The sequence below is a fragment of the Nylanderia fulva genome, unplaced genomic scaffold (genome assembly GCF_048542155.1).
Source record: "Nylanderia fulva isolate GAGA-0341 unplaced genomic scaffold, ASM4854215v1 Scaffold22, whole genome shotgun sequence".
NCBI lineage: Eukaryota > Metazoa > Arthropoda > Insecta > Hymenoptera > Formicidae > Nylanderia > Nylanderia fulva.
The window spans coordinates 239,927-265,271 of record NW_028190285.1 but is presented as its reverse complement, the minus strand read 5'-3'; the positions used below and the strand labels follow the sequence as shown (position 1 = coordinate 265,271).

The 25,345-nt window shown below is 28.4% G+C and overlaps 3 protein-coding genes across 3 annotated transcripts; all 3 read left to right on the top strand.

Moving 5' to 3' along the window:
* Window positions 1-1,462: 1,462 nt before the first annotated feature.
* LOC114932796 (glucose dehydrogenase [FAD, quinone]-like) lies at window positions 1,463-8,450 on the top strand. The gene is made up of 7 exons (XM_029305189.2): window positions 1,463-1,520; window positions 3,141-3,234; window positions 4,459-4,881; window positions 6,126-6,561; window positions 6,822-7,221; window positions 7,381-7,654; window positions 7,815-8,450. Exons 3-7 carry the CDS (start codon window positions 4,498-4,500, stop codon window positions 8,175-8,177), a joined length of 1,857 nt encoding a protein of 618 aa, XP_029161022.2. The 5' UTR covers window positions 1,463-1,520; window positions 3,141-3,234; window positions 4,459-4,497; the 3' UTR covers window positions 8,178-8,450.
* A 1,057-nt stretch (window positions 8,451-9,507) lies between these two features.
* On the top strand, window positions 9,508-16,819 carry LOC146723200 (glucose dehydrogenase [FAD, quinone]-like). The gene is made up of 6 exons (XM_085482850.1): window positions 9,508-9,626; window positions 13,013-13,435; window positions 14,649-15,078; window positions 15,314-15,716; window positions 15,876-16,149; window positions 16,313-16,819. Exons 2-6 carry the CDS (start codon window positions 13,052-13,054, stop codon window positions 16,673-16,675), a joined length of 1,854 nt encoding a protein of 617 aa, XP_085338976.1. The 5' UTR covers window positions 9,508-9,626; window positions 13,013-13,051; the 3' UTR covers window positions 16,676-16,819.
* A 3,211-nt stretch (window positions 16,820-20,030) lies between these two features.
* sip1 (septin interacting protein 1) lies at window positions 20,031-23,657 on the top strand. The gene is made up of 8 exons (XM_085482759.1): window positions 20,031-20,284; window positions 20,431-20,638; window positions 20,713-20,887; window positions 20,974-21,929; window positions 22,096-22,292; window positions 22,364-22,792; window positions 23,084-23,238; window positions 23,306-23,657. Exons 1-8 carry the CDS (start codon window positions 20,176-20,178, stop codon window positions 23,552-23,554), a joined length of 2,478 nt encoding a protein of 825 aa, XP_085338885.1. The 5' UTR covers window positions 20,031-20,175; the 3' UTR covers window positions 23,555-23,657.
* Window positions 23,658-25,345: the final 1,688 nt, after the last annotated feature.

Below are 25,345 nucleotides of genomic sequence, written 5' to 3'. Positions count from 1 at the left end.
AACTATAAAATTTCATTGTTAAAATTTGGAAAATAAAATTTTATAGATTTCCATGAGTTCTATAGTTTTGTAGCATAGTTCCTACCGTAGGCTGCCACAAAATATATATTTAACCCAAAAAACTCGAATTTTCGAATATATAACCGTTGACGTTTGTTTATATTTTGAAGCTTGCTTAAACATATTAAACATATTAATTAATTATTAATAAACCATTTTAATAAATATTTAATTAATATAATTAATTATATAATAAATTAATTATATAATTAATTATATTAATATAATTTGATTGAAAATCTATTATTTTAATTAGTTGATTTATTTAGTGTAAATATTATAATTGAGTAAAATATCATAAATAATTTTTAGTTGTTTGTTTATGTCAAATCATGCATATTGGGTCTTAAAATGCAACGTTCAATATAACATTTTTTTTAGTTCTATATGGAAAAAGAGGAACATATACATATACTCATATCATATAACTAATTGAAATAATTGAAAGTAATCAAACTGAATATTCTTTAACCTGACATTAAAATTAAAATTAGCATTTAATTATTTTTTTTTGATCAATATTTTAGAGTTATACATATATATTAAGATACATATATAAGACAAAAAGTATAAAAATAATATTTTATAAAAGTGTAGGGAACAATATGTACGTATAAATATGTAATCTAAAAAAAATAACATTTGCGCGCAATTTTATTTTGACAGTTCTATTAGAATATTGATATATTATTTCTATTTATTGCTAGTATATTGTTAATGATAATATATGTTTGTATATAGTTTGTATATTTTGTGTGAATTATTATAAATATATTTTAGAATGCAACATCGAAAATTTTTAACTTAACGTATTAATAATAATTTTGATATTTTAAACAAAATAAACTCTCTATAGCTCATATATCGTTAATAATAATATTTAATACAATGCTATTAAAACATTTATTCGCTTAAATATGCATGAATATATATAGATGTGCATTATTTTAAATATCTTTCTTTCTACATACATAGATATATGTTTCTAAACATTATATATGTTTCTAAACATGCTACGAACAGTCATACACACGTGACACGTCGCGGTTTAATTATATATAATTATATTTTTTATCATAATATATTATGATAAAATATTTTATATGTGCAAGTGTTCAATATTTGACTTTAATGCGCATCTACGTAAGATGCAGAACGCAGATTGCCACTTTTTACTTATTAATTAGGTTTTGTTTATAAAAAATAGATGGTAGTGGTCTCTCTCTCTATATATATATAACAAAATATAAGTCATGACAGGTTTTTTTATGTTAATTTTCTCTCATACAATCATTATTTTTATTCGTTCGTACGCTCGCTTTTGACTCATTTATCACGATAACGTAGGTAAAGACAGTGTGTTATGTAAATACATTGCAGTTTTGCAATACCAGTTGGAAGTATATTGTTACATTCGATAAGTTTTAGAAACCAAATATGCAGAATAAGCAGTATATAACGTAAATACATGAAAACAATAAGGTCACGGCTTTGAATAATAAATACAATTAAAAGTATCAAACGGCTAATAAAAGCCAAATTATAATTAACAAATTAACCAAAATCTTAATATTTAAATTCAAAGGGGTGGGGGGGGGAATAAAGATATAATTATTCTTGATAATTATTTGTTTATTTAAATTTACGTTTTGGCTCCACCTTTTGGGCCATCTTCAGGAAATTAATAAAAATTTTTTAAGAAAACCTCTCCACTCGTGTACCAATCATCCTCGCAAGTTATTCTCAAGCTTCATGTCTGGCAGTTAAGACAGCTATCGCCTCCTGTCGATAGTGAGTTTTGAAGATGGCTCAAAGTGTGGAGCCGAAACGTAGATTTAAATAAACAAATAATTATCAAGAATAACTACATCTTTATTCCCCCCTCCCTTTGAATTTAAATATTAAGATTTTGGTTAATTTGTTAATTATAATTTGGCTCTTATTACCCGTTTGATACTTTTAATTGTAAATACATGATTTCGATAACTTTGACAATTTAACAATCTTTTAACAATTTTGACAATTTTCTCCTTTATGAAAAAAGGCGTGTTACCTGGGTAAATTTCGTTTTTATTAAAGTTTTGAAGCCTCTTTTCCGCTGATTGGCTGTCTCGATTTGTGTTGTGCGTTTATATTTGTAACATTGAGCGGCTGTCACCGCGAGGGTTAAAAGTTTGACAGTTGTCAAAATTTTATATAAATATATTGATAAGATATATTAATTATTTTTCGTTCTACATTCGCGTTCGGCTTCGCCTCGTGCGCCAAACTTCCGCACTCTCGGCCGATTTACGATCCTCCGCACTTGTCAGCTAATATACTATTTCTTTACATTTTTTTTAATAATGTTTATTACGATTAATTTTATCATCACTAGCAACACAAGCGCTTAATATTCATGAATTGAATAAATAATAATGATATTAAATTATTTTTATAATTTAGATTACATTACATGTTTCCAAGTTGTTTTATTTTTATTAATAATTTAAGAGCATTCAATATTAGTTTTTTCTTGTTTTATATTGAATTTTGAAATAGAAAAATATGTTCAAAGTTTATTGTTAAAATTTGCCGGAGTTTTATCAGTTTGAAAAATATGCTATTTAATAATAATTATATTTTTAAATAGCATATTCTTCAAACTGATAAAGCTCCAATAACTTTTATCAATGTACTTTGAACACATTTTTCTATTTCAAATTTTTATATTTCACGAATAATAATATTAACAAAGTTATTTAATAATAAATGATTACAGTTTATAAAAATTACAAAAATTATAGATTTATCATAGTTGACTATATTTGCATCAATCTCCTTCTATTAAATAATTAATAATTTAGCATTTACTACCTCGTTAATGCTTATACGTTATGTCTACGTTAATGTCTAATATTCTCGTTAATGTTCTTTAAAGATCTAAACTATTAAAGAACTATAATTTTTTTAAATACTGCATGTGTCATTAAAAAATACAATACAGACGCATATATATACATATATATACATATATATACATATGTATATATAATGTATTGCATACTATATATACACGCACTCTTCGATATGTACTACAGAATGTGTAGATGAATTTTGCTGTATCGTTCTGTTGAAGATGTCCAAGTTATTTATCAAGCTGTATACATAACGAATGTAAGCTCGTTCTCTAATGTAAGTAAATAATTTAAATGCAAATATTATTTAAAAAATGCGATATCTATATAATTTAAAGATTACGGTATAAACATTTTGAAGACGTATTCTGGAGACAAAGTAGAATCAAATATTTTAATATAAAACTGTCACAAGTTTTTATAAGTGTTTATAAGTTGCCTTATAGTCTTTATAAGTAATCAAAGATTTATAAGTAATCAAAGATAGCCAATAACATTGTATAAAATTTGCATGCTCAAGTTTATATAATTACACTAGCACGCGCACAATATATCATCTATAGATGATAATTATAATGATTTTCGTAAATTAGCTAATATTGATTTTTACTATAGAGCTAGTTTGTTTGTCGTTTTTTATATGTGTAAGAGTACATACACGAAAACAGAAATCACTTGATAAATGAATGTCAGAGCATACATTAATTTTTTATGTACAGTATATCTTGATATGCATCTAAATTCGTCTTAAAGTCATTTCTTTTCAATGATTCCGATCTTATGTTGCTAAAAATCACAATTCTAATAAGAAACACTTTGAAAAGTTTTAGCTGCTATACTCTTGACATTTGAAAAAAAAATCGCAATTGATATTTTTTTACAGTAATAATTGAATTAAATATACATATCAAATAATTAATTAAATATGAATAATTTATACACATTAAGTATTTTTGCTATGACATATACATATAAGTAAATACACATATACAGGGTGTCCGGTAACTAACGGACCAACGATTACAAATGGATTCTTTGGCCAAATCTTTGGGAACGATTTTTTCTTAGCGAAAATGTCGAAAAAGATCATCATTTTTTACTTTAACTTTCCAATATTTGTCATTATGTATCTTTATAACTAAGCCTCAAATTAAAATTTTATTATAGTAAACTTTACCTGAAATTAACTGAAGAATGTAATTATGTTAGACTTTTAACTCCAAAACGTTTAATTTTCAAAAGACTCATTTTTTTCAATCGCTTATAACTCGAAAATTATTGACTTCTCAACATTTTTGCTAAGGAAAAATCGTTTCCAATTTGGCCAGAGAATCTGCCCTTAATCATTGATCCGTTAGTTACCGGACACCCTGTATATATGAATATATATATACATTAGATTAAAATGATATAATAATTATTGGTGCAAACATTAGATTAAAATAATATAATGTATCGGTTTAAAATAATATACCTAATAATTATTGTTGCAAAAATCTAGGATTGAGCAACTGTACAACAAATATCGAAATTCAGCAAGATGGCTTGCTTTGATCAGTTATTATTAACTACACCTATACCTATGCAAATGTTTCTAATGTTACTGGGGACTATGATTGTTATTTACCGCCCGGACATAGTAGACGTGGAAAATAGCGTTCAGTCGACGAAAGACTTATCATCTGAATATGATTTTGTGATAATTGGCGGTGGATCTGCTGGTTGTGTGCTAGCCAATCGATTGTCGGAAAATTATACTGTACTCTTGCTCGAAGCCGGAGGCAACGAAGAGTACATATCCGACATACCATATACTGTTGGAAGTTTGATGCGTACACCCTACGATTGGAATTATACAACGGTACCATCGCCTAATTACTGCTTGTCCATGAATGGCCATAACTGCTTTTGGTCACGAGGAAAGGTATTTTAGGCAATAGCATATACGCATAAATATGACAAATAATTGAAAACCAATATATTTGCTTTCTCACAGAAAGTTTTACTTTTGTGAAAAAAAATTTTTTAGTTTCTATACCAATAATATGTTCAGAATATTCCAAAATATTGAAAAATCACATTTTTTAAAAATATTTATATGTGTGTGTATATGTATATGTATATATGTGCCCACCCATTTTTCTGAAAACTTAAACATCTCAAATATTGTTTGAGCTATAGCACTCTAATTTGGCATAAAAGTAAAGTAGGACAATATTTTCATTTACTGTCATTTTTATAAAGATTTATATAATATTTTAAAATATAATGCAATTTTAATTTCTTTAAAAATGTCTGTGGTTGCTCTGACTTCCGCAAATTTTAAGATATTAGGATAAACTTTTTTAAATATAAATAAACTATTGTTAAAGGACGGTTGAATTTGATAAGGTTTGATATAAAAGAACTTATTTTTATAAAATTTTGAATTTTTCAAAAAATGTAAATTTTAAAATTTTACAAAGTAAACATACAAAAGGAACATATGAAAGTGGGTACATTTATACGCATTAACATATACATGTATGTGACTTTCAAACAAAATTCATTTTATGTAAAAAACGTGTGCAAATTGGAAATTATTTACACATTGCTTTCTCACCGTTTTATTTCACTCATTAAGTTTCTTCTACGAGGAAGTCAAAGAAAAACCAGCTTGCTTATAGATACAATTTAATAAATGTATTAGATCAAATAGTGAAAAAGCATTGCGCAAGTTTTCAGTTTGCACACTTTTTTTATATCTAAATTCATCGTCTCGTATATTAACTTTGTTAAACTTTTCCACTTTTCTCTCGATCTTTATTCTTTTTATATTTCTTGATTTCATGGTAACAATTTTTTCACTTTATCTATTTGAACTGCATATATATATATATTAGAAATAAAATATATATCAATATTTCCTAATGTTCTAAAAGAGTTAAATTATTAGATTAAAATAATATATATATATATATATATATATATGTGTTTGTGTGTATGTATATATACATTTATTTCTAACAAATATTAAATTATTTAGCTTAACTTTTTGAAAGAAATAGATAGAACAAAAGTAGAAAGCAATTCTTATTAATAAGCTCTATGTAATCTTATGTTATTAAGCAATATAATAACGTAATATAAGAGGATTTCAGATTCAATTACAATAATCCATTTTTCAAGGTGCTAGGTGGTTGCAGCGTCGTAGGTGCATGGATTTACACACGCGGTAACAAAAAGGACTATGATTCTTGGGCAAGTCTAGGCAATGAAGGATGGGATTACGACAATGTTTTGCAGTATTTTAAAATATCCGAAGATATGAGAGACGAGGAACTCGTCAATTCGTTTTATCATGGCACGAGAGGATACTTGCCGGTAGAGACTTTCAAATACAATGCGCCAATAGACGATTGCATTCTTCGAGCCGGTGAAGAGATGGGATACAAAATACAAGATTTAAATGGCGCAAATAGGACTGGTTTTTCATTACAATATGGTACATTAAGAGATGGATTAGGGTGTAGCACTGCCAAAGCCTTCCTCCGACCCATTTCAAAGAGGAAGAATCTAAACGTCAGCTTAAATTCGTTCGTGGAAAAAATATTAGTGATAGAAGGTTCGAAAAATTATATTATTATTTTTTAATATCTCTCTCTCTCTCTCTTTCTTTGTTATCCATTTCCGAATTTATAAAGTGATCAATATCCGGATAACGCATTCTATATGTATATTATTGTGACCATATGGTTGTGATGAAAAGAGCGATATTAAATTCGGAATATATTAAATATTTCGCGACTATAAACGATTATGATTAATCAAGTAATGTAATAGTTTCAATGCCGTGTAAAGATGGAATAATTAATCTATTTGTAGATAGTGGTTCAAAGGTAGCATTTGGAGTACTATTTCGTAGAGGTCAGCAACTTTTCAAAATCAAGACGAAACGCGAAGTGATTCTTTCTGCCGGTTCAATTAATTCGCCGCAACTACTGATGCTTTCGGGGATCGGGCCAAGAAAGCATCTTCAAGAGATGAACATACCTGTAGTGCATGATGCACCAGGTGTAGGACAGAATCTTCAGGATCACGTAGGAATGACCGGAATAAGTATTATTATCGATCCTTCCAACGAAATAAACCAGTCTGCTAGCCTCACCACGAATTGTACTGCGGTCGCAGATATGGAAAGTATTATAGAATTGATGCAAAAAAACTGTTCTTCCCCTCTTTATTCGAATGTTTTAAGCGGAGGAATTGCGTTTGTCTATAGCAAGTAAGCGATATCTTTCGTGTCGTTTAATTTCGTTTTATTAATTATTAATTATTATAGATAGATATTAAATTTAATTCGATATAATTGAAAGAGAACAAATATGTGCATATCATATTTTTATAATTATAATTAATTATTCATTGTTACTGTACGGTGCAGATTTGCGGATAGGAAGACTGATTGGCCGGACATACAGCTAGAATTTTCGAGCTGCTCCGATTATTCATGTCTCATAGGAGGCTTATACAATATGAAGGAAGAAGATATTAACGCTTTGAGTAAAAATATTGCAGACGTTCAAGGTTACGGAGTTTCCCCGCAATATGTGAGACCAGAGAGCAGAGGCTACATCGAACTCAATTCGTCTGATCCGATAGATCCTTCCAAAATATTTCCAAATTATTTCAAAAATCCTCGTGATCTTGAAACTTTAGTACGATACATATTATTTATATATTTGTTAATATAAGAATCAGATTTGTGATTTATAATAGTTTATTAGCTTAGAGATAAATTCAATATCAAAGACATTAAAGATGCCGTAATATAAAATATGTGAATTATAAAAATTTATGAAGTTATATTAATTTTAGGTGGCCAGCGTGGAAATCATAAAAGAGATTGTTCGCACTCCTACCATGCAAAAGTTAAATGCGCGCCTTAATACGAATAAGTTACCAGAATGTTCGCAATATGACATTTCGACGGATGATTATTGGCGTTGCTATGCGCGTCATGCCACAGCAACAAATTTTCATTCGGTTGGCACTTGTAAGATGGGACTAGCCAATGATAGCTATGCTGTTGTCGACTCTAGATTAAGAGTCTACGGAATTAAAAAATTACGTGTAATTGATGCATCGATCATGCCGCACATAGTTTCGGGTAACACAAACGCGCCGACAATTATGATAGCAGAGAAAGGTGCAGCTATGATAAAAGAGGATTGCTCATGAATATTTGATTACTACTATATACTGATATTTGATAAAAAACGCAAAATATATCCTACACACACACACACACACACACACACGTATATGACCCTTATGTATAATGTAAAATTTATTTTAAAGATATAGAATCTTTCTGCAGTCTTTTCTGCCGCTTTTCTAAACAATATTTCTTTTTAATATTAACAGGGTCTTATTGTTAGTCCGGTTTTAATATATGCATTGTAAAACTAAATCTCGATTTTTAGATAGCAAATGAGTTATTATAATTATATTAATTCTATTTTATTATTATATAATAATTATATATATATAATAATAATAAAATAGAATTAATATAATTATAATAACTCATTTGCTATCTAAAAATCGAGATTTAATTTTACATTGCATATATAAAAACCGAACTAACATTATTGTTAGTTTGGTTTTAATATAAGATCCTGTTAATATTAAAAAGAGATATTATTATTATATATAATTTATTATTATTATATATAATTATATATAATTATTATGATAAAATATATGAAAATAATATTTTATAAAAGTGTAGGGAACAATATGTACATATAAATATGTAATCTAAAAAAAAATAACATTTGCGCGCACTTTTATTTTCACAGTTCTATTAGAATATTGATATATTATTTCTATTTATCGCTAGTATATTGTTAATGAATAATATATGTTAATGAATAATATATGAATAATATATATGTTATATATAGATTAAATAATATATGCAGCGCCTTTGACTATAAATAATGACAGTGCAGCGCGTATATTATATAATCTTTTCGTGTAAATTATTATAAATATATTTTAGAATGCAACATCGGAAAGTTTTAACTTAACGTACTAATAATAATTTTGATATTTTAAACAAAATAAACTCTCTATAGTTCATATATCGTTAATAATAATATTTAATACAATGCTATTAAAACATTTATTCGCTTAAATATGCATGAATATATATAGATGTGCATTATTTTAAATATCTTTCTTTCTACATACATAGATATATGTTTGTAAACATTATATATGTTTCTAAACATGCTACGAACAGTCATACACACGTGACACGTGGCGGTTTATTTATATATAATTATATTTTTTATCATAATATATTATGATAAAATATTTTGTATGTGCAAGTGTTCAATATTTGACTTTAATGCGCATCTACATAAGGCAGAACGCAGATTGCCACTTTTTACTCATAATTATGTTTTGTTTATGAAAAATGGATGGTTGTGGTTTCTTTATATATATATATAACATGATAAAGTCAAAACAGGTTTTTTATGTTATTTTTTTTCTCATACAATCACTTTCATTATATTCGTTCGTACGCTCGCTTTTGATTCATTGATCACGATGACATAGGTGAAGACAGTATGTGAATACAGTTTTGCAATACCAGTTGGAAGTATATCGTTACACTCGGTAAGTTTTAAAAAACAAATATGCGGAATAAGCAGTATATAACGTAAATATATGATTCCGATAACTTTGACAATTTAACAATCTTTTAACAGTTTTAACAGTTTTTTATAGTAAAAAGATCATACAAATAGTCTCAAACGCTTTGCTGCTTTTAATATCAATGTATAAAAAAAATAATATCTAACTTGTGCGTATACATCATGGAAGATCATATATAATACATATATATTTTTTTTTACATTTTTTTTAACAATATTTTTTACAATTATTAATTTTATTAACATAGTAAATACTAAATTATAGTTATTTTGTTTAACATTATAGTTATATCGTTCAACATTAACGAGAATATTAGACATTAACGTAGACAAGACATGACATAATGTCTAGACATTAAACAAGGTAATAAATGCTAAATTATTATTAATTATTGTTTAATATAAAAAAATTGATGCAAATACAATCAACCATAAATCTATAATTTTTGTAATTTTTATAAACTGTAATCTATAATTATAGATTATATCTAAAATTAATAATTATATCTAAAATTACAAAAATTATAGATAATTTATAATTTTTGTAATTTTTATAAACTGTAATCTTGTATTAATAAATAACTTTGTTAATATTCATGAATTGAATAAATAATAATAATAATAAATTTTTTTAATAATTTGGATTACATTATATGTTTCTACATTGTTTTATTTTTATTAATAATTTAAGAGCATTCAATATTAGTTTTTTCTTGTTTTATATTGTATTTGGATTTTTTTTAATAAAAAAATATATTTAAAGTACATTGTTAAAATTTGTCGGGGTTTTATCAATTTGAAGAATATATATGCTACTTAAATATAATTATATTTTTAAGTAGCATATTCTACAAACTGATAAAATTCCGATAATTTTTATCAATGAACTTTAAACATATTTTTCTATTTCAGGAATAATGATATTTACAAAGTTATTTAATAATAAATGATTACAGTTTATAAAAATTACAAAAAATTTTGATTTATCATAGTTGACTGTATTTGCATCAATCTCCTTACATTAAACAATTAATTATTTAGCATTTAATACCTCGTTAATGCTTATACGTTATGTCTACGTTAATGTCTAATATTATCTCGTTAATGTTCTTTAAAAATATAAACTACTAGCTTTTCGCTTTGCGCGGTCCTCAAAGCCTTTCTATTCGGACCGCGCTTCGCGTGGTCCTCATATAGCCTATATTAAATCCGTTTTAACACAAAAAATTAATTCTTTTTTTATATTACTGCAAACTACTTCCACATTTGTTGTCCGACTTTCACGAAATTTATATCAAAATAAATGTTTAAATTTTTTTTGGATGACTACTATGTTATCTATTTCTTTCTCCCAGATATTTTATTTTACACCGCGTTTTGCATATATTTAAATATTTATTATATATTTTTATTTTTATTTTCTTGTTTATTTTAATTTCCACACAATTTCATATTTTTTAAATATAAAACATTATTTTAGTTAATATATATTATACTTTAAATATTTTTTTTATTACTTAATTATTATATCCTTTTTTACATTTTACTCAATTTTTTTTATTTCTAATGTACCCACCGCTAACCCGCTATTATTAGCTCTCATACAATGTCATAATTCTTCAATTTACAAAATTTCCCTGTATATTACATTTTTTGTAAAACATTTTTCACTTTTTTCAATTAAATGTCCTTGATTGCTACATTCATCAATTTTAATTTTTACATTTTCTCTTTTTGTTGCTCTAGAAAATGCCACATAAAGTTGACCATGAGCAAATACAGGATGTGGCAAATAAATTCCAATTTTTTCTAAACTTTGTCCTTGTGATTTATTTATTGTCATAGCAAATGACACTCGAATAGGAAACTGTCTTCGTTTAAACTTAAATGGCAGTTCCAAATCATTTGTAATTAAATCTATCCTCGAAATCATAACAATTTGTCCTCGAGCAGGACCTGTTATAACTTCTACATAAATTATATTATTTTTCAAATTAGTTATAATAAATCTTGTACCATTACAAAGTCCTTTTTTAGTATTTAAATTTCTTTCGCTCTCTCTCTCTCTCTTTCTCTCTCTCCCTCCCTCTCTGAGACACTCTCTCTCTTTCTCTCTCTCTCTCTCTCTTTGAGACACACGCTCTCTCTCTCTCTCACACTCTCCCTCTCTCTCTCTCCCTCTCTCTCACACTCTCCCTCTCTCTCTCTCTCTCTCTAAAATTAAAATCTACTTACATTATGCTGATTTGAGCTGCATGCATTTTCGTTGCCCTCTTTAGACATCTTGGTTAAGCCGTATTATATGTCACATTAATTTAAAAAAAGTTGAAGGAAATGTATGTATAAAATAAAAATATTTAATTTAAATGTGTTACTATGGTCAAGGCATACAAATTAAAGGTCTATTTATACGAATTGCACACATAATCACAAACACGTACACACATTTTTTAAAAATTACTTCTTGGTGTGACCAAGTCAATAAATGCGTATGCACATGGGTGCGTGGATACGTGGATGGGTGCGTGGGTGGATAAATAAAGTGATAAAAATTTGTTAAAATCATATAGTAGCCATCCCAGACAAAATTTGAGTACAAATTTCAAAAAAGTCTGTGAATAAATGTTTGAATGCGTGGGTGGATGCATGGGTGGGATAAAACTTAAAAGAACCACACAGCAGCTTTCTCAGAAAAATTTGCAATATTTTTGTACCAATTTTGTGAAAATTGGTCCATAAATGCGCATGCGTGTGGGTAAATGTGTGGGTGGAGGTGTAACACTTGAAAAAACCGCATCGTCGCTATCTCCAAAAATTTTGCAACATTTTGATACCATGTGTTCAGAAATATTGCAAAAAAAATTTTTTTTGCAAAAATATACCCTCCTCTAAAGAAAAAAAATTAAAATTAAAAAATTTAAAAAAAAACCCACAGCAGCCACCCCCGAAAAATTTACAACATTTTGGTACCAGTTTCACGAAAATCGGTCCACAAATGCAGAAGTAGTTCGGGTACAGACCGACAGACAGACGGTGCATATATATATAAATTAATAAACTATAATTTTTTTAAATATTGCGTGTGTCATTAAAAATACAATACAGACACATACATATATATATATATATATAATATTTTATAATTTTTAGTTTATATTTCTTTCTGAATTTTAATGCTTTGTATTATAATTTTAATTTATTTAATTTATTTTATTAATTTTATTTTTATGTGTTAATAAATATCTAAGCATGTTCTAAATTGTATATTGTAATTTCTTGCTTGTTACGTTGGCCCATATCTTTACGTATAATTTTTTTTTACTAATAATTATTGTTGCAAAAAATTAGGACTGAGCAACTGTACAACAAATATCGAAATTCAGCAAGATGGCTTGCTTTGATCAGTTATTATTAACTACACCTCTACCTATGCAAATGTTTCTAATGTTACTGGGGACTATGATTGTTATTTACCGCCCGGACATAGTAGACGTGGAAGATAGTGTTCAGTCGACGAAAGACTTATCATCTGAATACGATTTTGTGATAATTGGCAGTGGATCTGCCGGTTCTGTGCTAGCCAACCGATTGTCGGAAAATTATACTGTACTCTTGCTCGAAGCCGGAGGCAACGAAGAGTATTTATCCGACATACCATATAATGTCGGAATTTTGATGAATACACCCTACGATTGGAATTATACAACGGTACCATCGCCTAATTACTGCTTGTCCATGAATGGCCATACGTGCTATTGGTCACGTGGAAAGGTATTTTAAGCAATAGTATAAATGTGACAAACTATTGAAAACCAATATATTTGCTTTCTCACAGAAAGTTTTACTTTCGTGAAAAAAAATTTTTTAGTTTTTATACCAATAATATGTTCAGAATGTTCCAAAATATAAAAAAATTATATTTTTGAAAAATATTCATATGTGTGTGTGCATGTTTATGTATTGTATATGTGCCCGCCCCCCCATTTTTCTGAAAATTTAAATATCTGAAATATTGTTTGAGCTGTAGCACTCCAATTTGGCATACAAATAAAGTAGGACAACACTTTCATTTACTGTCATTTTTATAAAAGATTTATACAATATTTTAAAATATAATGCAATTTTAATTTTTTTAAAAATATTTGTGGTTGTGCTCTAACTTCCGCAAAGTTTAAGATATTGGGATAAACTTTTTTAAATATAAATAAACTATCGTTAAAGGATGGTTGATATTAAATATGATGAGGTTTGATATAAAAGGATTTATTTTTATAAAATTTTGAATCTTTTAAAAAATGTAAATTTAAAAATTTTAGGAAATAAACATACGAAAGAAGCATATAAAAGTGGGTACATATATACACAAACATATACATGTATGTGACTACATACTGCTTCCTCACCATTTTATTTTACTCAAGCTTCTTCTACGAGAAAGTCAAAGAAATCCAGCTTACTTATAGATAAAGTTTAATGAGTGAAATAGATCGAATAGTAAAAAAGCAATGCGCAAATTTTTTAATTTGCACACTTTTTTATATTTAAATTCATCGTCTCGTGTATTAATTTCGTTAAACTTTTCCACTTTTCTCTCGATCTTTATTCTTTTTATATTCTTGATTTCACGATAACAATTTTTTCAACTCTTTACTTTATCTATTTGTACTACATATAAATATTAAAAATAAGATATATATCAACATTTCCTAATGTTCTAAAAGAGTTAAATTATTAGATTGAAATAATATATATATATATATATATATATATATATATATATATATGTATGTATATGTATATGTATATGTACATTTATTTCAAACAAATATTAAATTATTCAGCTTAATTTTCTGAAAGAGATAGATAGATCAAAAGTAGAAAGCAATTCTTATTAATAAGCTCTATGCAATTTTATGTTAGTAACCGATATAATAACGTAATGTAAGAGGATTTCAGATTCAATTACAATAATCCATTTTTTAAGGTGCTGGGTGGTACCAGCGTATTAAATGGAATGCTTTACGTACGCGGTAACAAAAAGGACTATGATTCTTGGGCAAATCTTGGCAATGAGGGATGGGATTACGACAATGTTTTGCCGTATTTCAAAATATCCGAAGATATGAGAGACGAGGACCACTCGTCTTATCATGGCACGAGCGGATACTTGACGGTAGAGACGTACAAATACAATGCGCCGATAGACGATTACATTCTTCGAGCCGGTGAAGACATGGGATACGAAGTACAAGATTATAATGGCGCAAATCAGACTGGTTTTTCATTACCATATGGTACTTTAAGAAATGGATTACGGTGTAGCACTGCTAAAGCCTTCCTTCGACCTATTTCAAAGAGGCGGAATCTAAACGTCAGTTTAAATACGTTCGTGGAAAAAATATTAGTGAACGAAGGTTCGAAAAATTATATTATTTTATAATATCACTCTCTCTCTCTCTCTCTTTCTTTGCTATCTATTTCCGAATTTATAGTCATCAATATGCGGATAACGCATTATATATGTATTATTGTAACCATATGGTTGTGATGAAAAGAGAGATATTGAATTCGTAATATATTAAATATTTCGCGACTATAGACAATTATGATTAATCAAGTAATATGATGGAATAATCAATCTATTTGTAGATCTAGATGGTTCAAAGGTAGCATCCGGAGTACTGGTTCGTAGAGATCAGCAACTTTTCGAGATCAAGGCAAAACACGAAGTAATTCTTTCCGCCGGTTCAATAAATTCGCCGCAACTACTGATGCTTTCGGGGATCGGGCCAAAAGAGCATCTCCAAGAGATGAACATATCTGTGGTGCATGATACACCAGGTGTAGGACAGAATCTTCAAGATCACGTGGGAATGGTCGGAATAAGTTATATTATCGATCCTCCCAGCGAAATAGACCAGTATGCTAGCCTTACCACGAATTGTACTGCGGTCGCAGATATGGAAAGTATTATAGAATTGATGCAAAAAAACTGTTCTTCCCCTCTTTATTCGATGGTTTTAAGCGGAGGAATGGCGTTTGTCAATAGCAAGTAAGCGATATCTTTTGTGTCGTTTAATTTCGTTTTATTAATTATTAATTATTATAGATAGATATTAAATTTAATTCGATATAATTGAAAGAGAACAAATATGTGCATATCATATTTTTATAATTATAATTAATTATTCATTGTTACTGTACGGTGCAGATATGCGGACAAGGCGGATAATTGGCCGGACCTACAGCTATTATTTTCGAGCTGTTCCGATTATACTCTTCTCACAGAAGGCTTATACGGTATAAACCACGAAGATATCACCGCTTTGAGTGAAAATATTGCAGACGTTCAAGGTTACGGAATTTTCCCGCTTCTTCTGAGACCACGCAGCAGAGGCTACATCAAACTCAATTCGCGTGATTCGAGAGATGCTCCCAAAATAGTTCCAAATTATTTCGAAGATCCTCGTGATCTTCAAACTTTAGTACGATACATATTATTTATATATTTATCGATATAAGAATCAGATTTATGATTTATAATAGTTTATTAGCTTAGAGATAAATTCAATATCAAAGAAACATTAAAGATGCCATAACATAAAAAAATGTGTATTATAAAAATTTAAGAAGTTATAATAATTTTAGGTGGCCAGCGTGGAAATCGTGAGAGAGATTGGTCGCACTCCTACCATGCAAAAGTTAAATTCACGCTTTAATACGAATAAGCTACCGGAATGTTCGCAATTTGACATTTCGTCGGATGATTATTGGACTTGCTATGCGCGTCATTTCACTTCAACGATTTTTCATCCAGTTGGTACCTGTAAGATGGGACTAGCCAATGATAGCTATGCTGTCGTCGACTCTAGATTAAGAGTCCACGGAATTAAAAAATTACGTGTAATCGATGCATCGATCATGCCGCACATAGTTTCGGGCAACACAAACGCACCGACGATTATGATAGCAGAGAAAGGTGCAGCTATGATAAAGGAGGATTGGTCATGAATATTTATTACCACTATATAAAGATCATATTTGATTGAGAGCGCAAAATATATCCTATACACACACACATATGTATATGTTCTATATATATAATGTAAAATTTATCTTAAAAATATAGAATCTTTCTGCAGTTTTTCTGAACAATATCTCTTTTTAATATTAACAAGGTCTTTGTCCGATTTTAATGTATGAATTGTAAAATTAAATCTCAGTTTTTAGATAGCAAATGAGTTATTGTAATTATATTAATATTATTCTGTTATTATTATATAATATTATTTTTTATTATTATTATATAATAATATTTATAACTCTATAAGATCTCTATAATATATATACGCACGCGTATTATTATATATTATTATTATAATGCTGTCTAAAAAATTATAAAATAAATCTGCTGAATTTTCTTAATAATATATAATTATTGTTAAGTATGTATCATTATTATAAAAATGACTACACTTAGTAAAATAATACCCTATTTCTTTATTCTATTTTAAATATCATAAAAAAACTATATCATATCCCATTTTAAATGATGATCTCAAATATTTCATAAACATTTTAGCCAAAAAATGTTGGAAACAAAAGTTGTAAAATTTAAAGGGAATCAATAGATTTTATTAAATTTTGAATTAGTATTTCATTTAGAGCCCAGTAGGATCCAAGTCAATTTTTTTATTAAATTGAACTAGACAACACAAGCGCGCACTTTGTGCGCTCTTTTAATATTTTTATTGTTTATTTTACAACTGTCAAATTGTTAATCTTCGCAATGACGCAATAAATCTTGCTTGATACTATAACCATAATTTTAATTTGCCGAATTTCTATTATGTACATAATTTTAATTTCCGAATTTCTATTATGTACATAATTTTAATTCCCGAATTTCTATTATGTACATAATTTTAATTCCCGAATTTCCATTATGTACATAATTTTAATTCTCGATTTTTCATTATGTATATAATTTTAATTTATTGAATTTCTATTACGTACATAATTTTAATTTGCCGAATATCTATTATATTTCTTTTCCATATATGTATCTTTTTATTTTTTTTTCTCAATTTTTGTATGTAGTTTAATCGAATATAATTACGTGCGCGAAGTGAAGTTATATTATTCTTTGATAATAAAATTTCAAAAATTGTAACGCATGTATACAAATATTATTATTGCAATCAATGCATAAAAAATATATTAATTATAAAATTATATTAATTAATATTGCAATGCATAAAAATTCAATATTTAAATTTTTAACAAAAAATACAAACGAAGAAATAAAATTTTCTACAAGAAACTTTTGTAATCAAATATCTACACTTTCATTAGAATTCGCGCGATTCTCCTATACCCCACATATCCGTTACGCTGCGCGATTCGCGCGAGACTGATTCTCGTGTGAGGATATCGCGAGCGCGGGACCGATGATCACATGACCAGTGGTCACATGCCCAGTGGTAGTCACGTGACCACTAGTCATGTGACCTTCGGTTCCGCGCTCGTGACTCGCGATATCTCGCATCGCACGAGAATCAGCTGAATCAGTCTCGCGCGAGCTGCGCAGCGTAATAAATTAGGGGGTATAGAATCTCGCGCAAGTCTAATGAAAGTGTAAATATTTGATCACAAAAGATTCTTGTAGAAAATTTTATTTCTTCATACGTATTTTCTGTTAAAAATTTAAATATTAAATTTTTATGCGTTGCATAATTTATATATCTTTTATGCATTGATTGCATTAATTTTTGCATGCATGCGTCGTAATTTTTGAGATTTTATTATTAAAGAATAATATAACTTCGCTTTGCGTGCATAAAAAAATTAATAATGATTAACATCCGACTTAATAATATATATTCCAAATCTGTTTGCGCAGTCTTTTAGTATCGTTTGTATTTGTTTGTAGTAACAATAATTTTATTTGTAGTTTTATTAATTAAATAATAAAAACATAGTTAAAGCTTTACTTCCAATTCAATTGTGATAATACAATGTGGAAATTAAACTTTCTGTTTAAGTAATTCATAATTGAAAAATCATCCTAATTGCCGAAATAATATATATGATTAGGAATTAATGTGCAAATTGTATAATTTTTAACAAATAATAAGATACAATTTAATTCGACCAAAAACTGGCTATTTATTTATTGAAAATAAGTACACACTACGTTTCGACCTACATTGTGGTCCTTCTCAAGTGTTGTTCTTATTCAGCAATTACATTAATTAAAGTTAGAAACATGAAAGTTGTCCTGTCATATCATAGTCTGTTAGCTACTTCAGTATGAAGTTTAATGTTTAATATGACGAGAATCATATAATTAAAATAATATAAAATAATGTGTAATGTTTAATTTTTAATGAAAATACACTCAAACTTGCACGTAGATATATATATATGACGTTAAAATAATTAAATTAATCGTAAATCAATTATTTTATTAATTATAAAATTATTACATGAGAAATGTTATATGATGAAAATAATCAAATAATCAACCTAGAATGTATACGTTTTCATTATTTATCGTGCAATTTTACACTTATTTTATTATTATTATTTATGTAGTTTTACTTATATATTTTCATACATATATATACATATAAATACCCATACAGCACCGAAAGATTGCAAAAACATTACAACAATCTTTCACCGCAATATTGCAATATTGCAAATTCACTCAAAATGTTGCTACATCATTGCTGTTGAATTGCAGCAATGTTAAAATGTCCGCTTTTTGGAAGATTGCAACAAAATATTACAACAATATTGCAATATGTTATGAGTTTGCAATAATGTATTGTTATTGCAACCATAAACTAATGTTGCATATACAGGTATATAAATGTAAATAAATCATTAATGAAAATACGTTGTAGTTAATTCATATATATTACAATATATAAATTATAGAATTTGGATTACATGCAATATTTCTGAAATATTAATGTCATGTTGCTACAAGTGTGCTGGAATTTTGTGCACTTATATCTCTGCAATGTCTTTATAATGTTGCATTGCAACTTGCAACATTGCAACGTTGCTGCAATATATTTGCAATAATCTGTGCTGTATGGGTATATATATATATTTTTTCATAGTACATATTGAATAGCGAGTGAATACTCAAGGTATTAAACTATCTCACTATTTAATTTAATTGATAATTAGCTCTAATATTGATATGACTACTGCTATTCAGATTTTTATTTCACATTTTGTCAGCATTTTCTAGCACGGAACAGAATCAAAAATTGTCAAAAATCATTATTATTTACTGAGAAGATTTGTAGATTTGGCTACGTAATTCATATTTTCTCCACATAGCGCTCTCAACAGTCTTATTCTTTAACACTTCATTGAGGTTATCTATTCTCTGAGTTGCATCAAATTATATTCTGTTATATTACAATTGATCTCATAATAAATTACAATTAGAATTTTTTTTAGTACGCTCTCTTTGATCATAATAGGACAAGATGTCTGAAGACGAAGTGGAAAGCTTTGAAATCACTGACTATGACTTGGATAATGAATTCAACATAGCTCGTCCTCGACGCAAGCTTTCCAAGAAGCAACAAATGCTAGGTATAGTATATCCAAATTACTATTAAAATTACGTTGTTAAAAGGGAGAATTAAATAGACCGAACATTGTAATTTAATGACTATGTGAAAATTATACACATTTAATATATATCAAATTTGTAATCACACAATTTGATTTGAACATAGGAATATGGGCGGATGACAGTGATGAGGATGAATTATCTGCCAGACCATCTTTCAAGACTTTTAACAAGGGCCCTAAAAATTATACAGCACCAGTTAATTTTGTTGCTGGTGGTATTCAACAAGCAGGAAAACCAAAAGATAAGGAAGATAATGAAAATGAAGAAGATGAAGAAGAGACACGAGATTCTCAAACAAAACATGATTCTAGGTGAGATTTAATACATATTAGCATTTCTGGTATATATGTTTTTCTTTATCAAAATATATTTATTTCTTATTTAGCTCAGAAGATGAAAGGCCAAGTAATTCGAAATCACGTCCATCTTTCTCTTTGAATTTAGACGGCGATATTGCAGGTCTGCGTAAAAAACATAATAAAGTAAATTCGTTAATGAAAGATGGAATGGGTAGTTGGGAAGTACATACAAGGGGTATTGGTACTAAATTGTTATTACAGGTATTTTTTAAATAATTATCTATTATTTATATTTATATATAAATTCCAACAAAACATGATAATAAAAAAGATATTTGTTTATTTAGATGGGATTTGAACCTGGTAAAGGTTTGGGTAAACAATTACAAGGAATAAGTGCCCCGGTAGAAGCACATCTTAGAAGAGGAAGAGGTGCGATTGGTGCGTATGGTCCAGAAAAGGTACCAAAAATTCCAGAAAAAAAGAAAGATGACGATGAAGAAGAATCGAAAGAATCCAAATCCAAAGTATCTCAATGGCGAAAGAGTGATAACAGCAATAAAAAGAAAGTTAGATACTGTTATAGAAGTGTAGATCAAGTTTTGGAAGATGGAAAGTTGAAACCCAATAGAAAGTTTCCAATATCTAGTGATATTAGCAGAGTTAAAGTTATTGATATGACAGGGCCAGAACAGAGAATTCTTAGTGGATATCATGCGATAGCTGGTGGTCAACAATGTCCTGACGAGACTGTGACTACGTCTGATAAAAAATCTAAGGTGAATTTTGCTTTACCAGAACTACAGCATAATTTAAATTTACTCGTGGATATGTGCGAGCAAGATATTATACAAAATGACCGACGAATGAGACATTTAAATGACAGAGTGGTTGCTTTAGAAGCGGAAAAAAAGACTTTATCGAAAGTTGTGGATCAACACAGCCAACTAATTGATACTTTAGAGAATGTGCTTGTGATTGTGGACAGATTAATGAACGAAACGAATGAATTGTCTCTCCAAGAAACCGCGGAAGCTTTTAAAAATTTGCAAGACAATTATTATGAGGAGTACAAAATGTACGAACTCGGTGAATTGGCCAGTAGTTTTGTAACGCCAAAAATAAAAGATTGCTTGCTAAGTTGGAATCCATTAATGCAACCGAAACAACCGATCAAATTATTTGAACAGTGGAAGTCTATTTTGGAAAACGGAACTAGCACTACACTGCAAACACGGACTATGCATCCTTATGATCAATTAGTATGGAACGCATGGATGCCATCAATTAGAGGAGCTATACAGTAAGTTATTCTTATAATGAATTTTAATTGCGAATATGAAAGAAAATAATTGTAGGACATCTTTGTAAATATATATTCCTAAATTTTTCAATCTTTTCTAAATCAGTCTAAATATAAATAGTTTTTTTATATCTTTTCTAATACTTTTCATTTATCAACAAATTAGGCAATGGACGTGTAGACAGCCTGATCCTTTGATTGAATTAATAGAACATTGGATGCCATTATTACCCAGTTGGATCTTGGAAAATATATTAGATTTATTAGTTTTGCCAAAATTGACATTAGAAGTGGAGGAATGGAATCCTCTCACGGACACTGTACCCATCCATACATGGATTCATCCTTGGTTGCCATTATTACGTAAGTATATTCACATACTTGTACGTGTATAATTATATGGATAAATAATAATCGCTTCTTATGTAAACTAGGAAATCGTTTGGATACTTTAATTTATCCAATAATACGAAGAAAGCTTGGATCTGCATTAGGAGGTTGGCATCCATCGGATAGATCTGCTAGATTAATGCTGCAACCTTGGGCAGAAGTGTTTGCCAAGGGAGATATGGAAGCGTTTTTAGTCAAAAATATTATACCAAAATTGCAAATAGCCTTATCCGAATTTGTCATAAACCCACATCAACAACATATAGATCCATGGAATTGGGTGTACGAGTGGAAGGAATTGATTCCTGTTCATATTATGGCAGGACTGTTAGACAAGTTCTTTTTCCCAAAATGGTTACAAGTTTTGGCACTTTGGCTCAATCATTCGCCGAATTATGATCAAGTTACAAACTGGTATATGGGTTGGAAAGGCATGTTGAGTGATAAGTTATTGGCGGAACCAGTGATAAAAGGTATCTTTATATAGAATTATTTACTATATAAAACATCTCTCTCTTTCATAGATCACTTTGAATTTTTATATATTTGTATAGACTGCGAAATAATTTACATAACTCAGAATGCATGTATGTGTGATTAATCTGTATTTTCTAATATACATCAAAACAAAAATAATTCGTGAGAAAGATACAAGTTTTTGTAAATTGTTCCTCCTTTTTTCAAACTTCAATTATTTTTGTTTCTCACACACAGTGTCTATTTATTAAAATATATAGTCATAAAATATATGAAATGTGTTACAGAGCATTTCAAGAAAGCATTGGACATGATGAATAGGGCCGTCAGCGGGCCACAAAATCAACCTGGCGCGATGGAACACGTTTCATATTTAACGAATCTAGAGAGAACTCAACCAACAATGTCACAAATGGCATCGATCGCACAGCCGAGGATGGAGGTAGGTTATACATTATTTTTGGTTAAATCGCTCGATTATTATTAAATATTGCGTGTATTTTTTACAGAGGCTCGCAGAGGCAGTACGAACAGCTTCACAAATTCCACAAGGTTTCAAGGATCTTGTGCAAAAGAAATGCGAAGAGAGAGGTATATTATTTATGCCAATTCCGAATAGATATAAAGAGGCCAAGCAAGTATACAAAGTGGGCAACGTTCAAGCGTATATCGATGGCAATGTATTGTTTGTGTGTCATAATGGTACAAATTGGATGCCGACACATTTAAATGCCTTGCTAGATATGTCTGAACTTTAAAATAATAAATTTGATTTAAGATAACATAATGTGACGAATATCCAATGTATAATTATCATTATATTTATATTGTAAATACAGAGAAATTGTGAGATATATCAGAGACATGTGATTTATTATGTTATTTTATCTCTTTCTAATCTATTTTATTAATTTTATCCCACATAATATGTAAGTCCAAATGCGCTGCAATTAGTATCTCATGTTTGTGTTTGTACTGCTGAAGCTGCTAGTATAATACAGTAATTGTAAGATTGTATTTTGGCATATATATATATATATATATATATATATATATATTTATATAACGAAGAATCAACTAATTTATATGACATCATAACATATATTTTAATATCGAACTTTATCAAGTAAATTTTGTTCATTTATACATTATCGACTTCTGTTCAGTCTTACATATGTGTAGGCGTCCCTGTTTATCCCACTACCGAAGCTTTGAAACTTCTTGATATGGAAAGTTGCAAGCAACTCCCGCGGAATATATAGGGTAGACCGAAAATTATATATGAGAAAAGATCGTATGTTTAACAAAATTTGAAAATGCTTAAAATTTACTTATAATAAATGTTAAAAATATTTTATTGAAGTCAAAATATTGAACAAACTACAAGTTTTGAACAAATTCCTAATTAAAGATTCCACTTTTATAGAAATAGATTCAATGCATGTATAATTTTATCAGTAGCTATTATTTCAGTCACACAACCATTTTTTTAAATTAAATAATTCAATATTATATCATCTAAAAAAAATATATTTTTATATTAAATTTTCGAGAAAATAAATAAATATTCAGTAAACATAAATTACGATTTTATGTCAAGTGTATTTTTTATATAGTTCTATTTAAAAATATTTTAAGTATTTATTAATTATATGTATATGCGATAAAAAAATAGAATATATCGCGTGCATCTTAGCACTTGAAAATACAATTTGACATTTAGAACAAAAAATGCACTTATTTTCTGATTGATTTGTATATAATAATATAAAAGAAGGGAACATACACATACACATATAAAAAAAGTTATAGGATTTAGATGACTAGATAAATAATGTAGTAATCACACACACACACACACATGAGCTAAAGAAAATAATTGAATTTTTTTATATCGTAATTTTTATTCAATAAAATATCGTACTCTTTAAACAAGAAGGAATAAGAGTTTGCGACGCCTATGGATATGAGGACACCGATGTGACGCTACTCTTAGCATCTCAGAGTGGTCCTGCAAAAGAGGCTAGACGTCTCTCTCGCCTACACGCCTAGCAGATCCCGTCGGGTGTCGAGAGCACATTTGAATCAGATCAGAGTGTCCCTGCCTAGTAAGCGTGCGGTTGCAACTTGCAACTACGTCCGAACGGTCCTTGCACTCTCGTGAATATGCGAGTGCTGATTCAAAGCATCACGACACACCAATCCATACAAGATGTTGCATAAATGTACCATTAATATCTATTTTAAAAATTGTCTTTGTTGTTTTGAATTGATATCTTCTCTCTTAAAAAAATTAAATTTGTAATTTTTATAAAAAATAATATAATAGAAAAAATATTTCTATAAAAAATGGCATATATATGTATATATATTTTATTTAATATTAATTTTCTATGTACAATATAACAATAATAATTGCAATTATATGTGGCAATTAAATATATTTCATAGAATTATGCAGAAATGATGCCAATTGCAGCGCATTCAAATATAAATCATGAATATATAATAAAATTTAATGTATATACATGCGTATTACACACATATGT